A 25,618-nucleotide genomic window follows, 5' to 3' on the forward strand; every position below is an offset into this window, starting at 1 on the left:
GCCTGCCCACTGCTCCCCTCAGCAGTGTACTTTGACCATCTGCCTGTTCTGCTCCCCACTCTGTCTCTGGTGAATACTCTCACCCCCCTGCACCTCTGGCCTGTACCCCAGTTCTCTATGCATAAATGAATAAACCTTTAAAAAGAATTTGTAACAAAACCAGTTGAAATAATTATGCTCCTTAGCCCTTTTCTACCATTATCTGTAACTGTTCATAATTCTCAGTGGCTCTAAAATCAGAGCTGGATATAGCACCTATCCTCTGTGATTCCTATCACCCACATATTCCCACAAATATGCTTCAATTATGAATAAGTACACTTGTTTGTATCTAATTTTCTGTGTTGAACAAATACTTTCGGTGAGTGAAATCAAAACTGAAACTCATTGGGCGGACATATCATTGTAGATTTTTTTTTTAAAAAACTGAGTTACACCTCTTATTACTCAGACCCTGAAGACATTTTTTTAAAATGTATAAGTAGCTCTGATAGAATATAATATTCCTTCAAAGATCCAATCATCCAGATATTGAGGGTGAGGCTTATTTCTACCCTAAGGAGGGGCGACAGGCAGTGATGCACCCCACGTCCTGGGCTGGCTTTGTGCGCGGAGAAGCAAATGGCCGTTAGTGATGAGAGGCCCGCCCTGCAGAAAGACGGCAGGATGTGCAGGCTGGACCATGTAGGTCCCAGCTTGGGACAGATTCATGATGTTTTAGAGTCATATAAAAGAGCAGTAACTTTGAAACATCTTCTATATATGTTGCGGCCCCTAAGTCAATTTCTTAGGACTCTGGAGAAGGAGTCTTCCAGGGCAGCATACATTTTTTTTTTTTTTAGATTTATTTATGCATATACGAACTGGGGTACAGGCCAGAGGTGCACGGAGGTGTGAAGATTCACCAGAGACAACAGGGAGCAGAACAGGCTGATTGACTTTCACACTGCTGAGGGGAGCAGTGGACCAGACAGGAGAGGTCTGCTGTGCCATGTGGGTCACCTCCTTGGCTGAGGATCAAACTCAGGCTCCAGTGGCTGAGGAGCGCTCCAGAGTGAGGTGCTTTTAATCCCTTTCACCACCAGGGAGGGCCCAGGGGGCTTTATAAGGGGTCATGGTTCTGCTCGATAACAACAAAAAAGCAAACCACGGAAAAAACGTGGCTAATAACTCCACTTACTTTCATGGCATTTAATTCCATAAACATCAATGCTGGGGTCGAATTCCCCTGGAGCCAAAGGCGGGGAGCTGTTCAGTGTATTTCCAGGGCTGTCCGGAGGGGTCCCCACTGGGTGGGCGCCGTCACTCTCCCCTTCGTCTTCCCCGTCCTCGTCACACTCCACCTCCTCTTGCTCCGCCCTCTCCACATCGTGGATTCCTACCAGCAGGCTGTAGTCCATGAGCTTCAGCTGGGTAAGAAACTGCAGGGTGGGAGATGACGTGACCAGTTAATGCCTTAAACAAACCCCGGTTGTAAAGAACACAAGTTCAGAAAAATGCAGGTGGGAGGGGTGGCATCGGAGCTTCTCGCTGTGTGATGGGCTCAGGGCCCCAAGCCTGGGCCTCCCACGTGGGGCTGGCTCAGAGCTGGTATTATTTTCCCTGAAAAGCCAGGCTGGAAGCTGAGAGGCATGCGTTTTTACACATCACAATTGAATTACACCAAAATGCAGATAGCATGACTAGCGAGAAAGATCTGGGGGCAGGGAAGAGAAAGTTGCTCACAACAATCAGAACTGGCTAATGGGACCTCTCAGTGGTTTCCAGCATATTCTCAGAACAGTCTGTGAAAGTACGCTGAAATTCAGCACGCTCACCACAGAGATTATTAAGCAGTCTGTCACAAATAATTAAAAGCCCCAGAGTCCCCACTGACCAGCAAGCGCCTGAGTCAATGCTTTGGCCAATAATGCTGGCCTGAGCTTGACAGGCCAGGAGACTGTACTTGCAGAGGGTGGCTGCCTTCTGTGGGGTAGCTCCTTGCCTGCCTCTCCTGCTAGAAAGCTGGGGGAGGGCAAGGCTCAGGCTACAGATTTGGCTACCCCTGTCTGCTGAGCTCTTTTTGGACTTTTTTTGTTGTGATTTTTTTTTTCCTCCCCCCTTTTTTTTCAGTAGCTCTACCCAGACACATGACCTTAGGTATAATATCCTAATTGGCCAATTAAAATGTGGATGGTATTATCGAAGGCAAAATGAGGCAGTCCATCTGTCGTCTGGAACTAAATGCTTCCCTCTTCCCAGCTGGCTGCCTCTGCACAGGCTCCAGTTCTATGTAGACCCTGGGCTCATGGCTCCAAAAGGTGCACCCCAGCTCCCGGGCAGCCTGGCCACCACCAACCGTGAGACAGGTGTAATCTGCTCCATCTGATCTGAGCGGAGAAAATAAATGAATCTTTATGTACAGCTATCTAAGAAAGGTGGGCAAAACTGATTTATTTAAACATGGGAGTAGCAAACCCTTTATCAGAAGAGTGCCGAATGGCCAGCAGGTGCATGAAAGGTGCTCGGTATCACTGGTCATCAGAGCCACACGAGATATCCCCTCACACTTGTTAGGAAGGCTATCAAAAACACAAGGGATACGGGGTGGCTGTGAGGACGTGGAAAACAGGGGACCCTTGTGCACTGCTGGGGGACCATAGTGATGCACCCAGTGTGGAAGACAGTTGGCAGTCCTCCAAAAAATTAAAAATCACCTTACAATCTACCAGTCCCATGTCTGGTATATATCCAAAGAACATGAAACCATTATCTTGAAGATATACCTACCCTGGCTGTTGGGTTGTAGTTATGGAAACTCCCTAGGTATCCATGCATGGGATAAATGTTGGTAAAGGAAATGTGATTCCCATTAGCTACACCATCCAGCTTAGATGTGGTCAAGTTACACCACCCAGGTTTGAGGAATCACCCTTTATGATGCTATCACCACAACAAAATCACCCAAGGAGGCATTGCTCAGATGTAGCCGAGTGGCAGCCCAGCGCCTGCCTGTATTTACATGACACGTACGGCCTTGGAGGCCATCCTGTCATTTGCAATAATATGGATGAATCTGGACAGTATTAAATGAAATAAACCAAACGGAGAAAGCCATGCCATATGGTTATCACTTACATGTGGAATCTATTTATTTTTTAAAAAGTAAAACTCTGAACTAGAAAGCAGAAGGGTGGTTGTGAGGGGTTGGGGAAGAAATGAGGGTTGGTAAAAGGTGCAATCTTGCTGATGATTTTAAGGTGTGAGGGCCCAGTGTAAAACACGATGACCAGTCAACACCAGTGTTTTATGACTGAAACCTGCAGAGACAGTTGGTCTTTAATGTTCTCACCAGAAAAATGGGTGGGGCGGGGGAGGCTAAATATATGAGATGATATATGGGTTCACTTGAGGGAGAGAATACTTTTACAATGTGTGCACAAAGCATCACGCTGCATGCTTTAAATACCGCTTGTGAATGGAGACAATAATAACACCATGAAGTGCTTGAATCCTGCAGCCAACATGGTGCTGGCGACACAGTCCACCTGTGATTTGTTACCTGCCCTGCTCCACATAGGTCTGTGGTTGTGGGAGAGAATTAAGTGCTACGGGTTCGCAGACAGGTAGCCTGGCAGGTGGCCGGCATCCGACTCTATACAGTAAACAGGCTCAGTAAGATTAAAAGCAAAAACAAACAAACAAAAAAACAAAACAAAACAAACAAAAAAACCTTGCCCTAGGATTCAAAGCTCTAAAGTGGTAAATTTAGGAATGTCTGTTCAAAGGTGTTGTTACTTGCCCTATATCATGTTGCCTATGAAAGCTGCATCAAGGGGGCTTTCCCCAAATCTTGCTTTTCACACAGGAGTAGGAAAATAGTGAATTCAACAAGATCAAGTGCTTTCTGAGCTTTCTGAGAAGCACCTCCCAAAGTTGCTAGTCGCCGGATCTCTGGTGGTGCCCGCCAGCAGCATCAGAAGCACCCAGTCCTATTTCTGACCCCAGGAGGGTACAGATACTCGGGCACCATACTCACTAGTAGCTCCACTTCTCTACCTGGGGCTCCATGCCTCCCAGAGGCTTGCAGGGGTGGAGCTCAGCCTCACACCTCTAGAGAACAAAGCGAAAGTCTTTTTCTGCCCCTCCCAGGGTTGGCATGGTGTCCCTTATCTAGGGTGTCCCCCAGGTCCTTCTCCCCACAACCCATCCTGGAAGCGGCTAGAGTTCCTGCACCTCCAGGTGGCAATATTTCCCCAGTCCAGCGTTGGCTCTGTCAGTGGGGGCTTGGGTAGGCTGGGTCCTGCTCAGTTTGTGTGGTGGCAGGGAAGGGACATCCCTGTTCCCTCTGCACTTGGGAGGTCTCTGGGAAGTGGTGGAGATCAAGTGGGGTCCAACTTCTCCCTCCATTCCACTGGAAAGGAAAGCCCTTCCGAAATACAAATTTGACTCTGTCATGCCCCTGTTTAAGACCTTTCAATGGCGTCCCATGTGTTTAAGAGCAGAAAGGAATTCTAACATGGCCTAGGGTCTTGGAAAGCTTGGCCATCCATCTCTGGGGTCTCTTAAACTCTATTCTTGCTTGCTCTTCTGGCCCTGCCACTGTTCCCCGGCCAGACTGACACTTAGGTTCCTCCTCCAATAAAGAAAAGCTTGCATTTGATATAGAAAAGTACAGCCAGCTCCCAGCACCACCACTAACCAGCAGTAAAAGGGAAAAACGCATCTTTAAGAAGCTATTCTGACATATCCAAAGAGATTGAGGAGACCAACTGCAGTTCCATCTGGCTTTGTGGCAAAGGGTGGTGACTCACTTATTCTTTAACTGAAGTATTGGACAATTTAACAAAGGTGTAGGTTTTGGAGTCAGATGGGAGATAAATCTTACTTTTCTCACTCATTGGGGTCTTGACAATGAGCCCATCTCTCAGAGTCTGCATCGTTCTAACTACAAAGTGGGATAACACACCCCAGGGTGTGCAGGAAGAGATAACGTAAGGGAGGCAACGTGAGGTGCTTGCCACAATGGAAGCTGTACGCTGACTGTCCATGGCATCGTGATCAGGGAAAAGGGCCCTCTCTTGCATCAAATATGAAACTGAAACTTGGGAGAGGGCTCCTCTGAGGTAGGCCAAGAGAAGAAATATATGGGAAAAGCGGTTGCTTTTCTAGCTTTTTTCTTCACAAACTTTATTTTGAATCTCTTCTGAAGTAGAGTGAACTGAGGTACTATGTAATGAAGCCAAAATTCTTATTAGAGAAAAATTCCTGTTGGGTCTCACCAAACTGTGGACATGAAGCTTTTGGATTGGAGGAGAGAAAGGGGTCAAGGGGCTCTCTAGTGTTTGCTTTCAGCTCATGTTAAGAACTTAATACACATTTACTCCTTTTCTGTTTATCCCTTTAAGCTTCTGACCAAATTTATTGATGTTTTTCATACGATTTCAAGGCACAAAGATTTTTAAATCTTTGTAATTGTTAGATCCCCTCCTTTTGATTTCTTAATAACTAATTACCTGCCAGACCTTTGATCTGCTTCTTTTCCCCTCAGAATATCCCACCTAATCTGATTAATTCCTCATTATGCCTAATCTTTCAGCTAGTATCTTCCTCAAAATCTTTATAAGCTTGTCACAAATTCTTCCAGAAAATCATGTGGCAAAAGAGCAGCTAATTCTCCTTAACAACAGATTTAAATGAACTTCACTTGCTAATTTTATTAATATGTTTGTTCTTACTGAAATACCACCTACCTCCCGATGCATTTGGGATAGAGAATTAAAATTCCAACCAGCCTTATTTAACAGTTAGATTTTACCACTTGTTAAAAGTCTAATCCTTCCTTGAAGCATTTATTAGAAAACAAAGTCTGAACTGTGCTCTCCCAAACACTTTAAATTTGCATTCTATGTCAGCACAAGTAGGCGTGTGGAAGCCAATGAGCTGAAATCCCAGTCTGAACTTGGTGACTGAGTGTCTGTGAACCGAACTTCGCGACACTGGGCTTGGCTTTCTCCTCTTTCAAACTGGGATAAAGTAGTAATGATACTCACCCACAGGCATTGTTTTAAAAATGAAAAGAGAACAAAGAAGGACTCGGGACTCACCTGCTCCCTAAATGTTGGGTGCCAGCGACCATTTGTGATCGGCACCTGTGGTCTTATATGCATGCCCGATGGTAGCACCTCACCCCTCTCACATTTCCAACACTGTCAGACCATAGATGTGAGGGTGGGGAGGCCCTGAGACAGGGCACTCCTGGGCATCGGAGCATGAGCACAGTTTCGTCCTGTGTGACAACTGGATCTCAGTGGGAGCCACTGAGAGGAGAATTCAGTGTCAGCTCTCCGTGGTCATGATTAGAAAGGACAAAAAACAGTCAGAAACCAACAGTGATGCTCACGCTCCATACAGCGCTTATTTTGGGAGGAAGAGATTACATAATTGAGCTATGAGCAAAGCTATCTATTAAATTAAAGAACTCTGCCTACGAACAGAAACAAGAGCTCAAAATGAGAGAAAAAGCTGCTAGATTCTTAAATGACAATGCTTTCATTTTTCAAAAGAAAAAAGATTATGGAGCTATAAGAAATTCATCTTTTGCTTCAAGCCATAAGCAGAAAAGAAACCACAAAATTAAAAAAAAAATTGTATTCCAACTAACAAGCCAGTCAGCTAAATTAGAAAAGCATGAAACTGATGAAAATACTAAACTAGATTAAATTCTAGCCTCATTATCAAGATCAGATGTCAAGCTACTTCACCATAATTACTTGTTTAGAAATTTAATGATGCTTCTGCATGAATTTCAAAACTAAAGAGACCTTTATCAACTGTTGAGAATATTTTTAATAAAAGAACACTTCATGCCCTGCCTCCATTTCAACAAAACAGAACATACAAGAGCCATGGATGGGATTAAACTATCCTAATCTTCTAATCAACAGCATTATTAGGACAACAAGAGCTAAGAGGATCCTTATGTAATTCAACTGTACATATGAACTGCTTCAGTGACATTATTTCTGGAGTCTAAATATCATAGTGATATACAGCCAACACATACAAAGATGAAAACAACTTCTTTACATTCACAAATAACCTTAGGTTATTTGCCTTATATACCATAACTGCTAAAACAAGATTATTCAGGACCAAAGATTTGCTGAGGAAAAACAAATGATAATTAATGGTTGACTGGAGAAAAATATTATATGATAAAAACAAACACTCCTATTTCCTTTTCAAAAAAAGTAGACATCTGCATCCTTCATAACTAACAATATTTATGTTCTATGTATACCATGTGGATAAAAATAAGGGGGTCAAACGGGTAAAATAAATAGGTCCTGGGAATGTAATATACAGCATGGGGATTACAGATGATAAAACTGGATTGCACATCAGCAAGTTACTAAGACATTAGATCCTGAAAGTTCCTGTTACAAGAAAAAACTGCTATGGTCATTTCATAACATGTGCACATACAGAATCATTATGCTGTACCCTGAAACTAAATTTTTTTAAAAGTAAGTTTTTAATTCAAATTAACATGACCTAAAAGTAATTATGAGATGACTTCATCAGTCTGAGTGTCTTACAATAAAAATGCTATTAGAAGATTACAAAAGAAATTGTACTGCTGGTCTGCCCTCTGGGGGACACAGTCTAACAGATGATACCCCTTCTTTGGCTCAAGTCATTTTACTTGTTTTTGTATAATGACACAAGAAAGAAAATTTCTCCACAGCCTCTCTCTACATATCAGTCTAAATCGGTACACGCAGAACAGTATCTCAAAGTAAAAATAAAACAAAAAAAGCACACACAAACAAAAGTGACATCTAAGAAAAACTTCGCAACTGTGCCAATCAGAATTCTCCTGGCATTATCCTGTAACATCATACATTTCCAGAAACAAATTTTATTTTCTGAATTTATTCCTAAAAGCATTAAATAGTGAAGTTCAATAGAAGCGCTACAATACCTTTACCACAAACAAAAGGACAGGAGAAGGTACATCTTCCCCAAACAAAACAAACAAAAGCAAACTCCTTCCTGATGGGCTGACAGCCATCTCCACGGAGCATTTTATTTCTCTCCACCCTCCCGGCGCCCACATTGCCTGAAGGGCTGCCTCCTCGGACTAACCTAGTGGTGATCGGTGGAGATATTAAAAGTGACTCGAGTCTGGGTTTACCAACAATGGGATGTGGTTCTGAAGGGAAAAAGCTCCCATTCAAATTAGTTCTTGAAATGCCGTGCTGTTGGACAGAATGAATCATCCCCTCCCACCGCCACTGCTGCGGAAGGGCAGTCAGTCAGATTGGGCTTTAATTATGGATGCCCAGCGGTCGACCCAGGCGTTGTTTGCTCTGTCCTCTAGAGCACAGAGCTGCTGAACCAGCGCACTTCTTTTTTAGACATATAAGATGAGATACCCCCGTTTATATCTGATTTTGATACGGTGAAATATATCGTTGGCGTTGGCTGCGGGTTCAAATAGGTGGTTCCGAAAGCTCCTGAAAGCCAGCAGTGTTGACAGTTTTACAACGGGGTGTTTCTTGAGAATGATTTTTCTTACCTCCACATCCTTCTTTAGTTTTTCCAGGAACACCTTCTTGTTGTTGTCATCAATATAAATCTTTTGGCCCTCATTGATGAAATCATTATCTTTTAAAGTTGGCAGTTCTTTGGCCTAAAACAAAATGAGAAAGTGAGAAAGAAGAGTGAAGAAAATCTGAAAGACGAGTATGTTTTCCAATTCTGGAGGTTAATTTTCCACCCCTGGAAATTGAATTTGCCTCATTTAATGCCGGGGTCTTAGGGCCACCCAATGTGAGGTAGTTTGGATACCGCAAGGGGGCGCCAGTGAACTACGACATCTGGGAGCGTCCCACTCGCTAGGCGGGTACACAGACGACAGCAAACAGGACGCTTTAGTAACACATGCCACGGGCTTTGTAAGAATGAGCCTGATTCCTTCCTTACATTCACTTACAGAAAATCTAACTATAGAATTTGTATTCTTAGGATTCTTTGTGAGGAACCCTCAATTATTTTACTGGTACAACAAAAAACTCCAACCGACCTCACTTTCTGGGTAGCCTTTGCTGGGTTCATGTTACAAATAACATGTTATCTTCCCTCAAGAAGAGTCCCACCCATAACCATGTTTAATTTGTGATTCAGAGAGACTATGCAGCCAGATGTCAGCCATCTCCTTCCATGCCTTTCCGCTGTGAACTTGTGTTCACTTGGATAATGTCAAAGGAAAATATCTTCTTCAGCATAAAACACACTAACATGAGAAGTTGAACCCTTCACAAGTCAGAAGGTGGCAACTGCTACCTGGGCTGCACTTACACTGCCCAATGGAAGGTACTGGGCAAGTATGAAATATGCACACATCGCAGGGAAATCTTACTATGGTGTAGTATCTGGAATAATACTGGCATATGATTTTAAAATTATCTGGACTTTTTTTAACATTAACTTATTTATGCATACAGAACTGGGGTACAGGCCAGGGGTGCAGGGGCAGTGAGAGGATTCACCAGGGAGAGAGTGGGGAGCAGAACAGGCAGATCAACAAAGTACACTGCTGAGGGGAGCAGCGGGCGAGTCAGGAGAGGTCTGCCGCGCCCTGTGGGTCACCTCCCTGGACCGGGATAGAACAGGGGCTGAAATGACTGCGGCTAACTTTGTAGTGCTGCTCTTTAACCCGTTGCACCACCAGAGAAGGCCCCTGCGTAAACTGACTGTAATAGATATCTGCCTGAGCTCTACAGCTCCTTTTATATGTGTAAGAAAAGAAAGGGAGAGATATTTTGTGTTTTTATGTGAGTGAAAGAAACCTATAAGCAGAAATGACTGAGCACAGACAAGGCAGTGGATGACGTGTTCGCTATGGGTCTGTCATACCAATCACTTTAATGAAGATGGATGCCATTCGGGTTCACCCCCACATAACTACCCCATGTGGCAGGGTGAGCCTAATCCTGCCTCATAAAACTCTGAACACCCTGTACTGTATTACGAAGCTTACTTGTGAATTTCATAGGCACTACGGGTTTATTTAGATTGGATCAAGTTCAAAAAAGGGCAACCAGATTGGTTAAAAGATTTAAGGGCTTACTGAAAGGATCAAGAGGCAATGGTGGATCCCAGCAGGGCAGCTGTTAGAGGAATCCAATACCAGTCAACAAATCCCCGGCTCCCACCCCGCTCCCCAAGTATTCACAGTAGGCAGAGCACAGGAGGGTGAGGGATTTGGAGATGTGAACCTGAGACCAGCGGTGGGTCCTGAATCTCTCCAGGCTACTTGCTAATGTGCTGAACCAGGAGAGCAGCAGCAGCTGCATCAGGCACCATGCTAAACACACGCGTGCATGATTGACATGTCCTCTCATTTACTCTTCACAACAACCTTTACTGTTATCCTCATTGCACAGAAAAGGAAACTGAATTTAGGGAGGTTACACGATTCTCACAGTCTTGGTAAGTGGAACTGGTAAGCTGGTTCCCAGTGAGAGGGGAACCCTAGCTGCCTGGAGCCATTCTGCTAAGATTGGGGAGTTCTGAGATTTCAAGAGTTCCAAGTGAGACGTTCAACTGATTGGCACTGGTCATTCCATCAGCCCATCATCATCACTGCTCTGAGCATTCAATTGTTGCAATTTAAAACGGTCATTTTAGATGGAGACTGCATATAAAGTGCTTTTTAACAACAAAATCTTCAATTAACTGTTGTTTTCAACAAAGAAGTATATGAAAAGATTAAGTCACCCACCAGTGATTCATCTTCAAGAAAAACTTATTGCTTAGTGAGTTTCGACATATCTTTGATAGGACCAGCATTTATATTAAAAACACACCATACATTTTAAAGTGAGGACAGCTGTTATGCTACCAATGAATGAACTTAATAGATACCTGGTGTAATACTGTCCACAGAGGTAACCTCTGAGAGCAGAAGTAACCGCGGTCAGCAATGGATTTTTACCTTTTGCCTTGAAACACTGGATTATTTGTGTTTAGGGGAGTTCTGAAAGCCTCAAGTTCCCTGGGTCTGTTTCTTTAATGGGTGTCTTAACACACTTTCCACTTCAATGCAAAACTAGCTGAGGTGGGAGGAAACCACCCAGGATAAAGACAATGTCTCAGAAATGCGTAATGTGGATTTCCCAGGGCTGGCTTCTAGCCACCAGTCAGCAACCTTTCTGACTTGGTGATAGGTTAAGTCTTCATTTGCTCTGTGTTAGGTTCTCCTGGCCAGTTTCCTGTAAATTGGGAGCTTCCGAGTGTGACGGGGAGTTTCAGTGCCACACACAGTACTTGCTGGAAGGTGACACAAAGCAGGAGGCATGGGAGGGACCAGCTTCTGCAGCAGTCCCTATCCCCCTCTTCAGCCCCCCCCCCCCCAGTCTGCACAGCATAGTCAAAGGCGTAAGCAGAAAGAAAGACACCCTTCCTCCTGCAACTTTGCCCCCCTCCCTGCTTCTGTTGTTTGGGTAACATCATAGTAGCTGTCCTTCAGGCTTTCATGCTAGGTGATGGCTGACCCCAGGTGATTCAGCGTAGTCCAGGTTTCTTTTTAGGACACAGACTGAAGAATATGGTTATAAGCATAGACTGCATATGAGCGCTCTGGGTTAAATCTCAGCATCAACAAATTATTAGCTGTGCACACTTGGAAAGTTACTTAACCTCTCTGTGATTAGTTTTCCACATTTCCTCATTTTTAAATGGGAGACAAAAATAGTGTTGTTAGGGAGTACAACTGAGATAAAAAAATGTACAAAATGAAGGATGTAAAATATATAAAATAACCCCCTCCAAATACAGTGTTGTGATGATTACATGTGTTCATGTAAAGAGCTGAGTCGTGTTTACCATGACACTGTTGTTATCATTGGTTCTCATCATGTTTTCAAGTCTGACTTGTGTTCCCAGAGGAGAGCTCATCACTGATGAATCCAGAGTACCATTAAAAAGAAATGTTGGCATATTTAACATTTTTATCCATGTTGTGAAGTTCTAAACCAGCTATTCAGTCTGCCCAACCCTCAGCTTCCATATCTATATCATGGGCAATTAATCATCTCTTCCTGATGAGGTTATTGTATGAAATGACACAAAATGCAGTGTTTGGTAATAAGTACTTTTCAGAGAAGTAGGTATTTTCAACTTGAGATCTCAGTAAGCGAAACCATATTTATAATTTCTCCTTTTTAGGTTAGGCACAAATATCTCACCTTTACTTTTGAAAACACTCACAGAAACCTACCTCGTACAAGTGCAAGGCCACTATGACATTTTATTGCTTCTGACGTATGGGGACATAGAGGTACATGAGATAGCTGCGTCAGAGGCAACACTGGCCAGATTCTTCTGCCTCAGCTGCTCCGATCCCTCCCTCACACCTGGGCTGTGAATTCTCCTGGCTAGAAAAACTTCTATAGCCACTGTAGATACCGTCCCTAATAGACAGCAAAACCTCACTGAAAAATCTTTCTAACTGAAGCGCAAATGAGAATTCACACACACACACACACACACACACACACACACACACACACACACACATAATTAAGTTAAATTCTTGAAGTAAAAATATTTTTATACATATGGCCAAATATAGAGATTTCCTGACTCTTGTCTCACCTTTAATTTCCTTGGGTTCATTTCCCCAGCCAGTACATTATAATGGTAGGTAATTAGAGAATGCTATTTCATTGATCTAAAGCCGAAATCTTAGCAGCCAAAAAATATAACCAAAACACAAGAAAGTAATGAACTCATTGGGAACATTTAACTTGCTATGAGCTGTAAAAAGAAAATTTTTACTATAAACACATTTCCTCCCTTTTAGTACCTATATTATTAGGTGAAAAGTGTTTGATTTCTTTTAAAGCATAGTATTACAGGCTGTCCGTCATCAAGTCTCTATTCTTTAATAGTAAGAAATATATGATGTAGTGTTCATGGGTCAGAATAACTGTATAACTCATACACAGATGGACAGGATTCTACATGAGAAAAACTTATGACTATAAATATTAATTTATTATTCCCTAGGGGTCAACAAATAATATAAATGATCTCTATGGATAGATTTGGCCAAGGGGGTTGAGATAAAAAGGGAGAAATATTCAGAACCAACCACTACAATGAGAACTCTCATTTGAATAGAGGAATGCACCTCTGTGGCCAGTCCAGCAGACAAAGACCAGGGAAGAAGGCAGTGACCAGAGAAAACGGTGGACCCCAAGGGGCAAAGAAGCCACAGACTCTGATTCTTCCCATCAGAGGAAAAAAAATAAGGCATTAAAATTTTCTTTCTAATATAAAAATAGAGAAGGTAAAAATTCCAAATTACTAAAGTCTTTTGCAGCTTCATTGAGAACCAAACCTAAATCAGAAAAAAATGTTTACCAAGAGGAATTTATTTTTAAAGGAATTTATATAGTTATACTTGCATATGATTTCCTCCTTAGGTTCTGTGATTTGATATATGGAGTTTAGGAATATTGGCTATTTTAAGGCTTAGTAAAACTGGAAACTTAATTTAGTAAGACTTAAAATATCTACCCTTTAGGTAATGCCAACATTTAAAAAATTCCCAAATATTTAAAATCTGTATTTACAGTCAAAAATATAACTTTAAATACAGAGAACTCAAACTATAGTAACACTGGACTTTATCAACATTCCACACTTACATTAAGCTGTACAAAAAGTCTATTGTGTTTTAAGTTGTCATTAACAATAGCAAAATTAAAAATACATGTATTTAAAATGCACAGAGCCAAAATCTATATAGCACAGAGCCAAGTTCTTATTTTAGCCTGGATGGAACCTTAAAAGGGAGATGAAATTTACTCCTGTCACACTTGAGTGTCTAATGTAAACAAGATTTTGGCACCAGAAGGTTTCAATGCAAAAGATAATACATCACATAGTACTCTGTGATTAAAAGACTTGTATTTCATGGGGGGGGGGGAATGAATTTTTGTTCGATGTGCTCATTTGGCAGCCCATGTGGAAACAGTCTAATTGTAAGCCTTGATGTCAAAGATTGCTGTCTGGTATTGACGGGCTGTAATGGTGACACTAGGCTCTGGGTACATAACATAAAACTATGAACTAATTACTATATCATGTTAGGTACTGCTTATGTTTCCGATTTACTTGTTATTTTAAGTTTGCCTAAATGAAAATATGCTTGTAAAAAAAATATAAAAAGAATAAAGCCCCTTTCACTGAGAGTGCCAAAAATAACTTCATAAAACTCAGAGTCTATGGGGCTGAAAATACACTCCAGGAGTATTTTTATAAAGGAGAGAATTTTAGGTAATCCTTACATTGGAAGTAGGATAAAGATAATTTGATTAAATAACATCATACAAGTGGTGTCAATTTTGGGGTAATAAGAGATGTTAGAGGTTTATAATAAAATCAGTCTGTTCTGCTTTTCAAAACATGCAAGATACAAATTTAATATATGAAAAGGGAAATAAATGAATATGGACAAAGTTCACACAGCAAAGATAGGTGTCTTCTCACAAAAATTATATATAATAATCTTCTTTAGCAGCATGAATGGGGTGTCTATACAAGTTCATGACTTGGGAAATGATCCACATGGATCATTAGAAACTTGTAAACTCATCACTGAGAATGGATGCATCATTTGTGACCAGCATCTAGATATAAGTGCTTCATGATTTTTATTTTGAATCTGTTTATGTATAAACTGCATGCAAGTCCTACAAATAGGTTTGTTACAATCTGATGGGGAAAGTCTGTTGCATGAATGTCTATGTAATCTAAGAGTCTAATCTAAGAAATGTCAAAGTCAGAAAAAATTTTGCTAAGTTCTGAATACTGAACATGGTAATTTTATTATTTTAATAATAAAATCTGCAGCACCCTGGCTTAAATCAGGCCACGTACTACTCCAACTCTTTCTGAAACCAAGTGTGTAAGAGTTGTCAGTCTTGAAAAAATTCCAATTTCTGGGGGTGCTTTGTCTATAGCAAGTTGAATTCATTCCAGTGAAATAAAGTTAATCCATGGCAACTTTGAGTCTCTATACCCCCATAACCCAGACTGACTTGAGGATTTCAATGTTGTCATCAGGGAGATGTGCTCTTGTCTTTTTCACAAGTCACTCTTACCAGCCAGGAAAAATTCCAGATGAATTTAATCTTAAAAACTCTATTTCCCACAATAACCCCTCTGGTTTACATTACAGGGTTCTCAAGACTTGCTCAGACATCTGCTGATATGATGGTTCAGAACAGTTTTTTTCCATGAGTAATAGCAATCACCTTAACCCAAATTAAAAACAGACAGAATTTCAGAGATTGTCAAGTTCAGAACTTCTTAAAGGAAGGTTCAAATGCTGAAAGGTACCTCTGCAGGAGGCCTCATTTGAAAGGAGATATCCTTAGGAACACTAAAGTATGAGAATAGATGGTAGGATCAAATCCTTTAATTTTACAAATGAGAACAAAGTCAAAGGACTTAACCCCAAACTTCCTTTAAAGGCAGACTAGGGGCAGGGAATTAGCTTCTCTCACTCTCCTCTCTGCTTTTACAAAACATCCCCAACCCAAGAGGCAGATGTCACTGGTGCTAATTTTAATGTAAGGTCCGGCTCTTTTACCGGGACAGGAAACGGCCTTCCTTCTACCTGGGTGCTGGTAGGTGTTCCTAACATGGGCCTAGAGAGGAATGATTCACTCCGTCTCAGGAGAAAAGGAATTTTAGAGGAAGGTTTAAACAGCTGAGTGTAGGGCCTAAAAACCATGGCACTCTCCCACAGTGGCAATCTCCCCATAAGGGATCAACCACAGACAATAGGAAAGGAAGCGGTTTTTAACTGATAGCCAGAGGGATTCCCAAGAGAGCACACTGCTGAGCTTTTATATCCTGGGCTCTGAGTTTGCCATCTTTGTTACCTTTTCTTTAACTGCCGCCTGACTAACTAGATAGAGGTAGCAATTAATTGTAATTTGTTACAACTGAAAGATCACAAAAGAAATGCCAAAAAGTGGTTTAGAAAAGCATTTTAAGATGTGAGGGTATTCATAATGAATGCTCCTGAACCTTCAGTCCAAATAGGTAAAATGTCAGAGATGGTGACAGCCACTTAATTGCTGGCCCAATTCACAATGCCTAAGAATCGACAAGGCTGCTTTTCTGTGGCCCATTATCAAAGTGTCAACAATGATTATTGCCAATATAGTTATACAAATGCCAATTGCAGGGCAGCTGTTTTCTTTCAAATGGGTTCCAGGGAAAAGGTTATATGTTAAAAGGAATCTTCTTATTGTGACCCTATGACTCCATTAGACAGGCTTCACTTTACCTAATAAAATCAGACGTGAGTTTTCAGAAGAAATGTGCAGAATGATGAACAAAATGCATAGTTGTGTAAACCCCAGGACTCTCACTCAAGAACATGGGCTTTTTAAAGAGTCAGGTCAAATCCCCTAGAAATCAAGTGAGTCCAGTTATGTTTTCTTTTACTTCCCAGAGCCCCTGCTGAGTAGCTTGCTTGCTGGCAGCATGGTAGGGCCGTCATTTGTAAAAAGCAGTCCACTCAGCTATAATTACTAATTTGATGTCACACTGGAATTGCAGTGCAGCTGTGAAAAGATCGACCGCCAGGGAGATTCGCATTTCTCTCTCTCATTTAGAGGAGGCTAAACTGCTGGAGCCATGAATGGAAGATGCCCTTCCATTAAAAAGGAAAGAATTAAAGAATAAAACAAGTCATAGCAGCTGTCAGAATTTGACAGCAGCTTAAAAAAAAAAAAGCACTCTTCTGCTTTTTAAAATTTTAAGACATCTGTACTTGCATATTCTGATACTTGTTGTCATGAAAGTGATCCCATTATTGCTGGAATATGACTTCTTTGTTTCCTTCGGTTCCATCTTCATTATTATAATAATGCAAATCACGCTAATTATGTGTCAAGCTGAAATCTAAGGGATGGGATTTGTCTGCACCTATACCATTAACTAGCTGATATAACAGTTTTAAAACTTGTCATTGAGAAGTTAAAAGTATGGGGCATTCAAATAAATTAAAAACTAAGAATTCAGATAACTCATTAAGACATATCAATGGAGATTCTCTAGGAAATCCACTCATTGCACCATGATTATCTTTTTGTAGAAAATATCACATGAGAGCAATGAAATAGATTATTTTGACAACATCTATAGCTTTATTTGTGATGACAAGGAGTAGCTTGCTTTTGGGAGGCGTGATAAACATTAACAGCTGATGGAAAGAAAAGCTGAAAACTGGCAGAAAAGGGAAAGCAGAGAAATTTCTTAGAACTCAAAAGAATTTAGATTTTTGTAATTGTTCAGCTCCACTGATACATTTCATCTATTATAGTTTAGTAAACATTATCCCAGTGTTGCTAGATTATAAACATACTGCTCTACCAGAGATGTTATGTTCTCTTGTGCAGGCACAGTCTTCATCAGTTACTGATTTTAATGACTGTTAGGTTCCATATCTTCAAACTATTGCCTCCTGTCCAATCCCTTGTAATTCAGAAGGGCATTGGGTGGCCTTTCACAGCCATGGCTTCTGGAAGAATCACTGCCACTAGTCCCGAGCCAGACACCAGGTGAGAGCTCGGTGCTCTTCTTCCTTGGGGCAGGTGTGCAGACAACTTGGGCTTTTACACTTAAGTGTAAGCTGCAGTGACGTAGACTTAGTTACAAAAGTGCTGGAACTCCTCAAATGGAGGAAATACAGATTATTTGCCAGCACAGTGTGAACTCAAATGATGGCACTACTTTTTAAAATACTTATGTCACGACTCAGAATACCTTCTTTAGTGCCACATTTTTAACTACAGAACAATGTTTCTGTCAATGCAGTGAATGTTTCCTTGATCTTTACCATGACTCATGGGGCTACTGTGAATTCTAGGTAATACGTCCTTTTAAAAAACGAGAGATTCCAAACACTGAAGTAGGAAATACAGCACAGTGGTCAGAAATGTGAGCTCGGTCTAGGAAGCTGGCCCATCATTTCCTAAGTATGGTCCATTAGAGGAGTTACTGAATCAGGCTACTGAAATAACTTCATCAACTCAAGGGCAGTAATAACAGCAACTCCCCCCTCCCCCATAAGGTGGCTGTAAGGGTTATGTGACCATATTCGTGTAATATCTAAAAGTGCCTGCCTGGCGTATAGTATGCACTGAGCAGATGTGAATAATTATTTACCTTTATAATTCCCAACAAGTCAAGATTAATATAAAAAAAATATGCTCCCATTAGGTAAGGTTTGCCTCTGCCACTAACTGTGGATGGTGCACTAAAATTTAAGTGTCTGCGTCTCAAAGCTGTCTTGTGTGCTGCGGAGACGCTGAACTCTGATCTCTCGGGGCCCCTTGCATCTCTGCCTTCTCTAAGGCCACCTCCAAGGGGAGTGTTCTGAGGAACAATTGGCATATACACAATGTGGGATAAAGCTTCTTAGCAGAATCCTCAGAAAAGTGAGTTTCTGCTATACAAAATGTATGATCTAGGCCTTTTCATAGAATCTACACCTATGAAGGGGCTGAACATTTTGGGGAGGCTGGCAGTGGAAGTGTGCTGAATGCTGTGGGTGTCTGAGGGAGCATGTGACTGTATGGGCAGTTCAGATAAGTAGCTGAATGTTCTGCTCCTGAGAAAACTACAGATACGTCAGAGCCAAGTGTGTGTGATTTTCCTTCACACAGTGTCTCCCTATTATGACTTAATCCGCATCTGTAGCTGCACCATTGACTTTACCTGTCTTTCCTTCTTTGGTTATCAGAGCAAACCAAACCCTGGTGACTGAGGAAATAAAAATGAGACAGAAGGGGGAAAGGCTGCTAGCAGTGACCTCAAGGGACCTGTGAGTGAAGTAAAACAGAGCAGCCAACCTCGAGCGGTAGATTCTGTCCTCGGCTCTGCACTCAGGGGCTGACTTCTTACAGTGCTCCGAAGGCTGTGTGGCCTTCAAACAATCCAGATGTTCTTCCCTAGGAGAATATCCCAATGATACTAAGCTTTTGAGTCATTGTGGACTAGAACTTACATATGTGTTTGGGTCTTGGGCACCTGGAAGAGATGTTTAATCAGTAACATGGCATGTTTCTGCGTCTTTTAGCCAAAGCTGGGGTCTTCAGGGGGACTGGTTGACATGAAGGTTGGAAGTGTAAAAATACTTTCACCAGTGCACAGTAGAAATACAAATTGACAAAGAAGTATTGTAGGGTAAATGAATTAATCAGACTTTTAATGCTATTAGCCTCTGTGGTCATCACCCGTGGCCTTGATGTGTTAATGCCCAAGGCAGGGTGCGGGGACACTGCCTGACGGTGGACTCCTGGAGCAGGTCTAAGTGTGCACACTGGAGCCTAGCAGGGAGGCGATAAACAGGCAGCATCACCCAGGCACCCAGGGAGGCTTACGGTGCTATCTCCCTGCTGGCTGGTTTCTGCTGCTGACGATTAAAACCTGTGAAGATGATACCATGGGCTCCAAAGTTCCCTTTTACACTGGTAGAATGGAGGGTGAACCCGCCTGGCCTGGGATGGCCGCACAGTAGGTACGCACCGGTGGGCCCTCCCCGGTGACACAATGGGTTGAAGCACAGCACTATGAAGTGACCACAAGGCTGCGGCTCGAGTTCTATTCCCCGCCAGGGAGGTGACCCACATGGTGCGGCAGACCTCCCCTATCTCGCCCACTGCTCCCCTCAGCAGTGTATTTCAGTACCTCTGCCTGTTCTGCTCCCCAAGCTGTCTCTGACCTACACACCAGTTCTTGTATGCATAAATAAATAAGTCTTAAAAAAAAAGTATGCACTGGGTTCTTTTTCTGTCTGGTTTCTGCTTCATGAGTGATCACTGAAAAGATGATCTGGTGGTTCTCTGTTGGTAACCTCAAAGGATAATTCCTATCCTTCATCCTATCTGATCTTGCAAAAGTACCTGATTCTGGGAAAACTCCTTCTAGATTTTGGGTGCAGATCAGAGTGCAAGTTTCCTACGAATAGGAGCATTGCTCAGTGAGGGATTTCTCATAATACTTTATTCAGAGCAGATGCTCGATGAAACTCTGAACCCATAACCCAGACTTCCCTGGCTCATCTGATCCACTGTAGGGTCCTCTCCCCTCACCTGCTCCTTAAATGATGACGCAATTTAGGGCTGATTCTCGAAGTGCCCTTGTGGTCTACACACTCTATAAACTTTTCCTGACTTTCATTATAAACGGAGATCAGTGTTAGTCAGTTTAGTTTGTATAGAATGGGATTTCTCAGTCACATTGATTTCATCATACTGATTCTTAATCATGCTGATTTAAGTTGAATCTATCTAGAATCTCGTATAAAAAACTATAAAAATCTCGTATTGTGGTTCAAATGCTACCTAATACTACCCGTGACTCAGGAAAAGATTAAAAACTGTAGTCTCCTCTTTCCTAATTCTTTAAGCAAAATAAAAGCACACGTCATTATCTTGACATTTTAGTCAGAAAGGAGTTTGAGATCCATTCAAAGCCTTTCCTCTATAGGTGGAGTTGAAGCTCCACAGTGTCTCTTTATAGATGAGAAAACTGAGGTGTTGAGGTGAGGAAAACTTACTCAAGCCAACAGCCACACCCAGCTAGTTGGTGAGCTGCGCCTGCAGTTTGGAGCTTTAGGGACTTCACCTAAGCTTCAAGACTGTGGTGCATGTGAAAGAATTCTTCAGCTCCACTTACAACTAATCGCTACCTGCCTCTGCAACTGAGAGGCAGGGGGTAGCTAATGTGAGGAGGAGGAAGGCAGTTAACACTCCTCACTGCAACGCGCTTCCCACAGGGGCAGCTAATGAGAAGATGAGAAGAACTGAGGCGTGAAGGAGAATATAAAGTAGAGCGACCCCACAAAAGGGCTGTCAGCGGAGGCCATAGTGGACTTTTAGTAGTGAACTTAGCATAGTCTTCATGATGTCAGTCTATAAATGATGGAAGGTAGAGACTTCTATTACCATCTTCTTTCAATTAAAACATGGTACCAAGAGAAGTGGGGCTGTTGGTGCACCCCCCCAGAATCGTGGTGAGAAATGGGGTACTTACCTTTTCTTTGTCACTGGCTTCTCTAGCTACAGTAGAGCCCTGAAACAAAAGAAATGATAAAATATGCATGTTGAGGCCCTGGGGTTCACATGTTTAAAATAGCTTGAGTCCCAGAGCTGAGCACAGGAAGAAGCACCCACTTGACTCTGAAGCCTCCTCCAGAGTCACTGTCCCCTCGGATGGCTGCTGGGTCAGGTCTGCTCCCTCGGTCTCCAGCCCTGCCTGCCCCTCGCCCTGCGCCGTGCTGGCCCTGCCTCTTGTCCCTCTACTGGAAATCAGAAAACGTGACAATCACTGAAATGGTACCTTATTAATACATACGGGATCAAAACCATGCTTTCCTCCTTACATCAAGTGCCAGAAATGGTTAGCCTTATGATCTTCAAAGGTAAAGTGGACCACCAGCTGGCTGAGTGTCCATGAGGGCATTAAAAATGCCTCTTTCCCTGCTTTATATCTTCCAGATGTGGGCATTCTCAGCCCTCTGACTGCCTTTCTAGAGTTACATATGAACATGTTTCCCTCACTTACTATCATTAAGCCCCCTTGGGGACTTTCTGTTCTCCCTCCCTTTGGAAATTCCCTCCCAGCGCGCTTTCTTGTACTTTTCTTGTACCAGGCCCTAAGTGGAAGAAAACAGTTGTTGGTCTCAGCACTTCTGACTCTCCTGTACTGGCTTTTAAAACGATGCTTCAGCAATCTGCCATTGTGGGAGAAAACCAGGGTCCACCTCAGATGTCAACAGCGGGCCTTTTGGGATTGAGTTCAAGCAAAGAAACTATACTTTTTTTGTGGAAGATTTAAACACAAAAGATAAAGGCGGGAAGCAACTGGCCCAGTAACTCCCAGATATGTCAATATAGTAATGACTCTATTCGTGGGACTCCTTGGTGACCCGCTATGTGTCTCTCACACAGTAATGCCAGAGATGTTGGATAAATGTTTGAAGAAGGATCATTGACTAATTTGCTGGTTTCTCTTCCCTTTCAGCACTGGACACCCACTACCACTAGGTCAGCAGAGGGTTCACTTGATCACCTTTTAAACAGACATTTATCTCTAGAATACTTGCTTTAGTCAATTATTAAGGAAAAGTAAAAGAAGCTTCTAGATTGACCATTCTTCAAGAAGTCAACATTTTTTACAGTTTTCATTCAGGCAGCTCAGGCACTGATTAGGATATGTGTTGCCTATTAATTAACTCACAGATGAGGACACCCCTTCCTGGAGAAGGGAGGGGCTGAGACCAGGTTGGTGTCTCCCTCTCTGAGTCTCTTGGGGATACGCTGGGGGGCACAATGCTGACCCACCAAATGAAGAAGGATGCTGTGAATCATTTGCAAGGAGAATTGTGGCCTGTTCCACAAGAGCAGCAGAGACTTCTGCCCAGTTAAATCAGCAGTTATTACTCACAAGAGCTATCTTCCTTCTTTAGAGACTCTTTGACATGGGTCTCCTTCCTTTACATAATGATTTCTAATAATGGCCCCAAATTAAAAAAGAACAACAACTTGGAGGTGGGGGGTTGTACACTTGAGTGTTGTCGATGCTGGAGTCAGGGGAAGAAACTATGTCTCTTTATGTCCCTAACCAAATTTTGGGTTCGTGTATATTTTCCCCCTCTTACAACGTAAGTTCCCTTAGTTTTGATTCTTAGTAGAGCTCAAATTAGCAAAGCTGCTTGGCTGGGCGATGAGCAGAGGGCTGCACGCTGTCACATCACAGAAAATGACCTTTGTTGCCAATGCTAAAAGTTGAATTTTCAAGTGAAAATGGTGATTTTCTAAGACTTGCATTTACCTCAGCTTCTCAATACTTAAGGCTTTTCTGATGAGGTCAGCAGTGATGTTAATGTGACTTACTGAGACACCTATTGAAATGTGTCATTATTTGGAAAAACATATAAATTTGTGCACTTGTATGTTCCCAATGACCCAAGCATGCTGTATTCAGACTAATGCATGTAAACAGGCCAATGGAATTTACTGAAAAGAGCATAAAGAGTTCACGGATGTGATTTCAGATTCCACTAAACTTTGAGAAATGACTACTTGCCAGGTTTTGTGTAGTATCAAAGAATTTTTCCACTATTCTGAAAAAGTTATTAAAATACCCTCCCCTTTTCTAATTACTTATTTGTATAAAGTAAGATTTTTCTTCACACACTTCAATCAAATAATATCACAAGAGAACAAAAGTAGATCTTGATATGACTTTCTAGCAGCTATTATTTGCAAGTTATTAAGTCAAGCATTAATGAGACTTGCAAAGATATAAAACAATTCTACCTATCTTACTATTTTTTTGGGGAAAATAGAGTGTGCGCTCTCTCTCACACTCTATATATAAAAGATAGCTCTTTCATAAAAAATATACTAATTATAGTGACTTATTATATATACATATTTTAATTTCTCATGTTAACTTTTAATATAAATATCAGTAGACATACTTTACTAAGGAAAAGCTTTTTGGAGTCCTTTTTGAGTGTGAAGGAATCTAAGATTAAAAAGGTTGAGACCCCCTGATGAAGAACAGAGATTGGCAAATTTTTTCCTGGGAAGGATCCAGAGGGTAAAAGTTCTAAGTTTTGTGATGCATGAGGTCTCATAAGGTAACCACTCAACTGCCATTTGAGTGCAAAAACAATGCATATAGCAAGCAGGCAGGATCCTTCTTTGCGGACCCCTACCTTGGCAATTGTCCCTCTAAGCCAGTGGCCCTTCAAGTCAGATCAGGTCACTCCATCTTCAGAACCTCCAAGAGGGTCCCCTCTCCCTCAGTGTCCTTGAGCTATGTTGCCTCAGGGTCTTTGCATTTGCAGGCTCTCATCAGGGATGTTCTTCTCTCAGATAATGCTCTCACCTATTTTAGATCTGCTCCTGTGTCACCTTCTCAGTGAATTCTCCATGAAACCTTTCCTTATATCTTAGCTAAAATTTTATCTTCCAGCCTTCCCTGAATCCTTCTATGCATAGCACCATTAATACATAAATGTTGTTAAATGACACAATACTGTAGTATATAATTTACTACTTTTACTTACTATCTTTAGCTACCAGAATGTTAGCTTCTTGAGTGTGGGTTGGTCTGTTCATCATAATATTCCCAGCATGTAAAATAATGCTTGGTACATAGCTGGTGTTCAAAAAATACTCATTGAATAAATCAGAGAAGATACCTCGAATAGGTACAAGGGTCTTCTGTTAAAGTCAGCAAATGATTCTAGTTTACCACAAAGGAGTGCTTTGTTCATTGCCTACTGGCTTTAGCATGATCAATTACAACAGAATGATTTGGATGAGCAAGCTTACTTACTTAATGAAAATAAATCTCACCTTTAGGTCATATTTCCTATATACAGATAACCGGTGACTGAAGACGTTCCTTGTAACAATCACATATATTTCGACTCCATCAACATTAAGCCGGTACATGCCCAAGAACTGGGGGAGAAGGGTGACCCCATGACACTCCACTATATACTGCATGGGAAACACAAAAAAGAAAAAAAATCCAATCAAAAGCTGCTTTTTCAGATGTGAAGTACAACTCTCCTGTGTATGGTTTCATGCACAATGAAACCATGAAGGTCTTAATCAGAGAAAACAACCATCTTTGTGATCAGGTCTATGTTTGCCACGTATATATACACAGTAAGAAAAACTCAACTTTATCTTTTTTCCATGATTCTAAGCTATTATGTAAAGTCAAATTTTGGATGTAAACATAACAGCCTCCTTCTTCTACAAAAGCCCTGATGATGATTTTGCAAGGTTGAAGCTGAGACTCTCGGCTTCTAAGATCGGCTCCTTGAGCAGTGTTGAGATGAAAGAGGAAACTGTAGAGAGAGCTCAGTGTTACCAAGCTGCGAAGGGTGGGCTCTTCTAGCTTTTTACTCCTCGTGGGATGCTAAGGTCTTGAGTAAGGGTGTGAAGGACAGGTGCCGTTCCACCCAGGAGCCTGGGTTTCTGCTCTACAACAGATGAGGTTCTCTGGCACCATGCTGGATTTCATCAGACCCACGGGCTAGTCCCAGCTTTGACCCTGTTGCCATTTAGAGTTGTAAAAAACACATGGGCTGGGAAATCTTTAATGACCGTACTCTAAAAGGCCACCAGATGGAGACACATCTCCTTGAAAGCGGATCCTTATAAAACAGGGGTCCCTCTGCAATTTCCAAAGGAAAGTTAGCTTTTACTTTCTTTAAAATGAGGGAGAAAAGATATTCAAAGCTCTTAGATATGCACGACACGACACAGGAGTGACATCTCTGGGCTGTGAATGGCATGGCTACCAGAATTTCAAAACTGAAAACACACACATTGTAAATATTCACAAAGAGGTGTCTAGATGAATGGCGACAGAGAGTGATAGAATTTGGGATGACTTTGCTTTCTTTTTTAAAATACTACTACTTGCATTTTTTTTTACAATTATAATACTATTATAAGAGAAAGCATGTAATGCTTTTTCAAGCTTATTACTGATAAGCACTATCAAC

The 25,618-nt window shown here is 41.8% G+C and overlaps 1 protein-coding gene across 1 annotated transcript in view; it reads right to left on the reverse strand.

Annotated features, from left to right (window-relative positions):
* The window catches only part of PIP4K2A (phosphatidylinositol-5-phosphate 4-kinase, type II, alpha), a 135,991-nt gene that overhangs the window by 6,397 nt on the left and 103,976 nt on the right, over positions 1 to 25,618 (reverse strand). Inside the window, exons 5-8 of the mRNA XM_004691300.2 lie at positions 24,453 to 24,599; positions 21,115 to 21,153; positions 8,564 to 8,677; positions 1,181 to 1,421 (exon numbers count right to left, since the gene is read on the reverse strand). Of these exons, the coding sequence (XP_004691357.1) occupies positions 1,181 to 1,421; positions 8,564 to 8,677; positions 21,115 to 21,153; positions 24,453 to 24,599 (541 nt within the window). The remainder of the gene's footprint in view (positions 1 to 1,180; positions 1,422 to 8,563; positions 8,678 to 21,114; positions 21,154 to 24,452; positions 24,600 to 25,618) is intronic.

The sequence above is a fragment of the Condylura cristata genome, unplaced genomic scaffold (assembly GCF_000260355.1).
Source record: "Condylura cristata isolate star-nosed mole 26May11 unplaced genomic scaffold, ConCri1.0 scaffold00030, whole genome shotgun sequence".
Classification (NCBI taxonomy): Eukaryota; Metazoa; Chordata; class Mammalia; order Eulipotyphla; family Talpidae; genus Condylura; species Condylura cristata.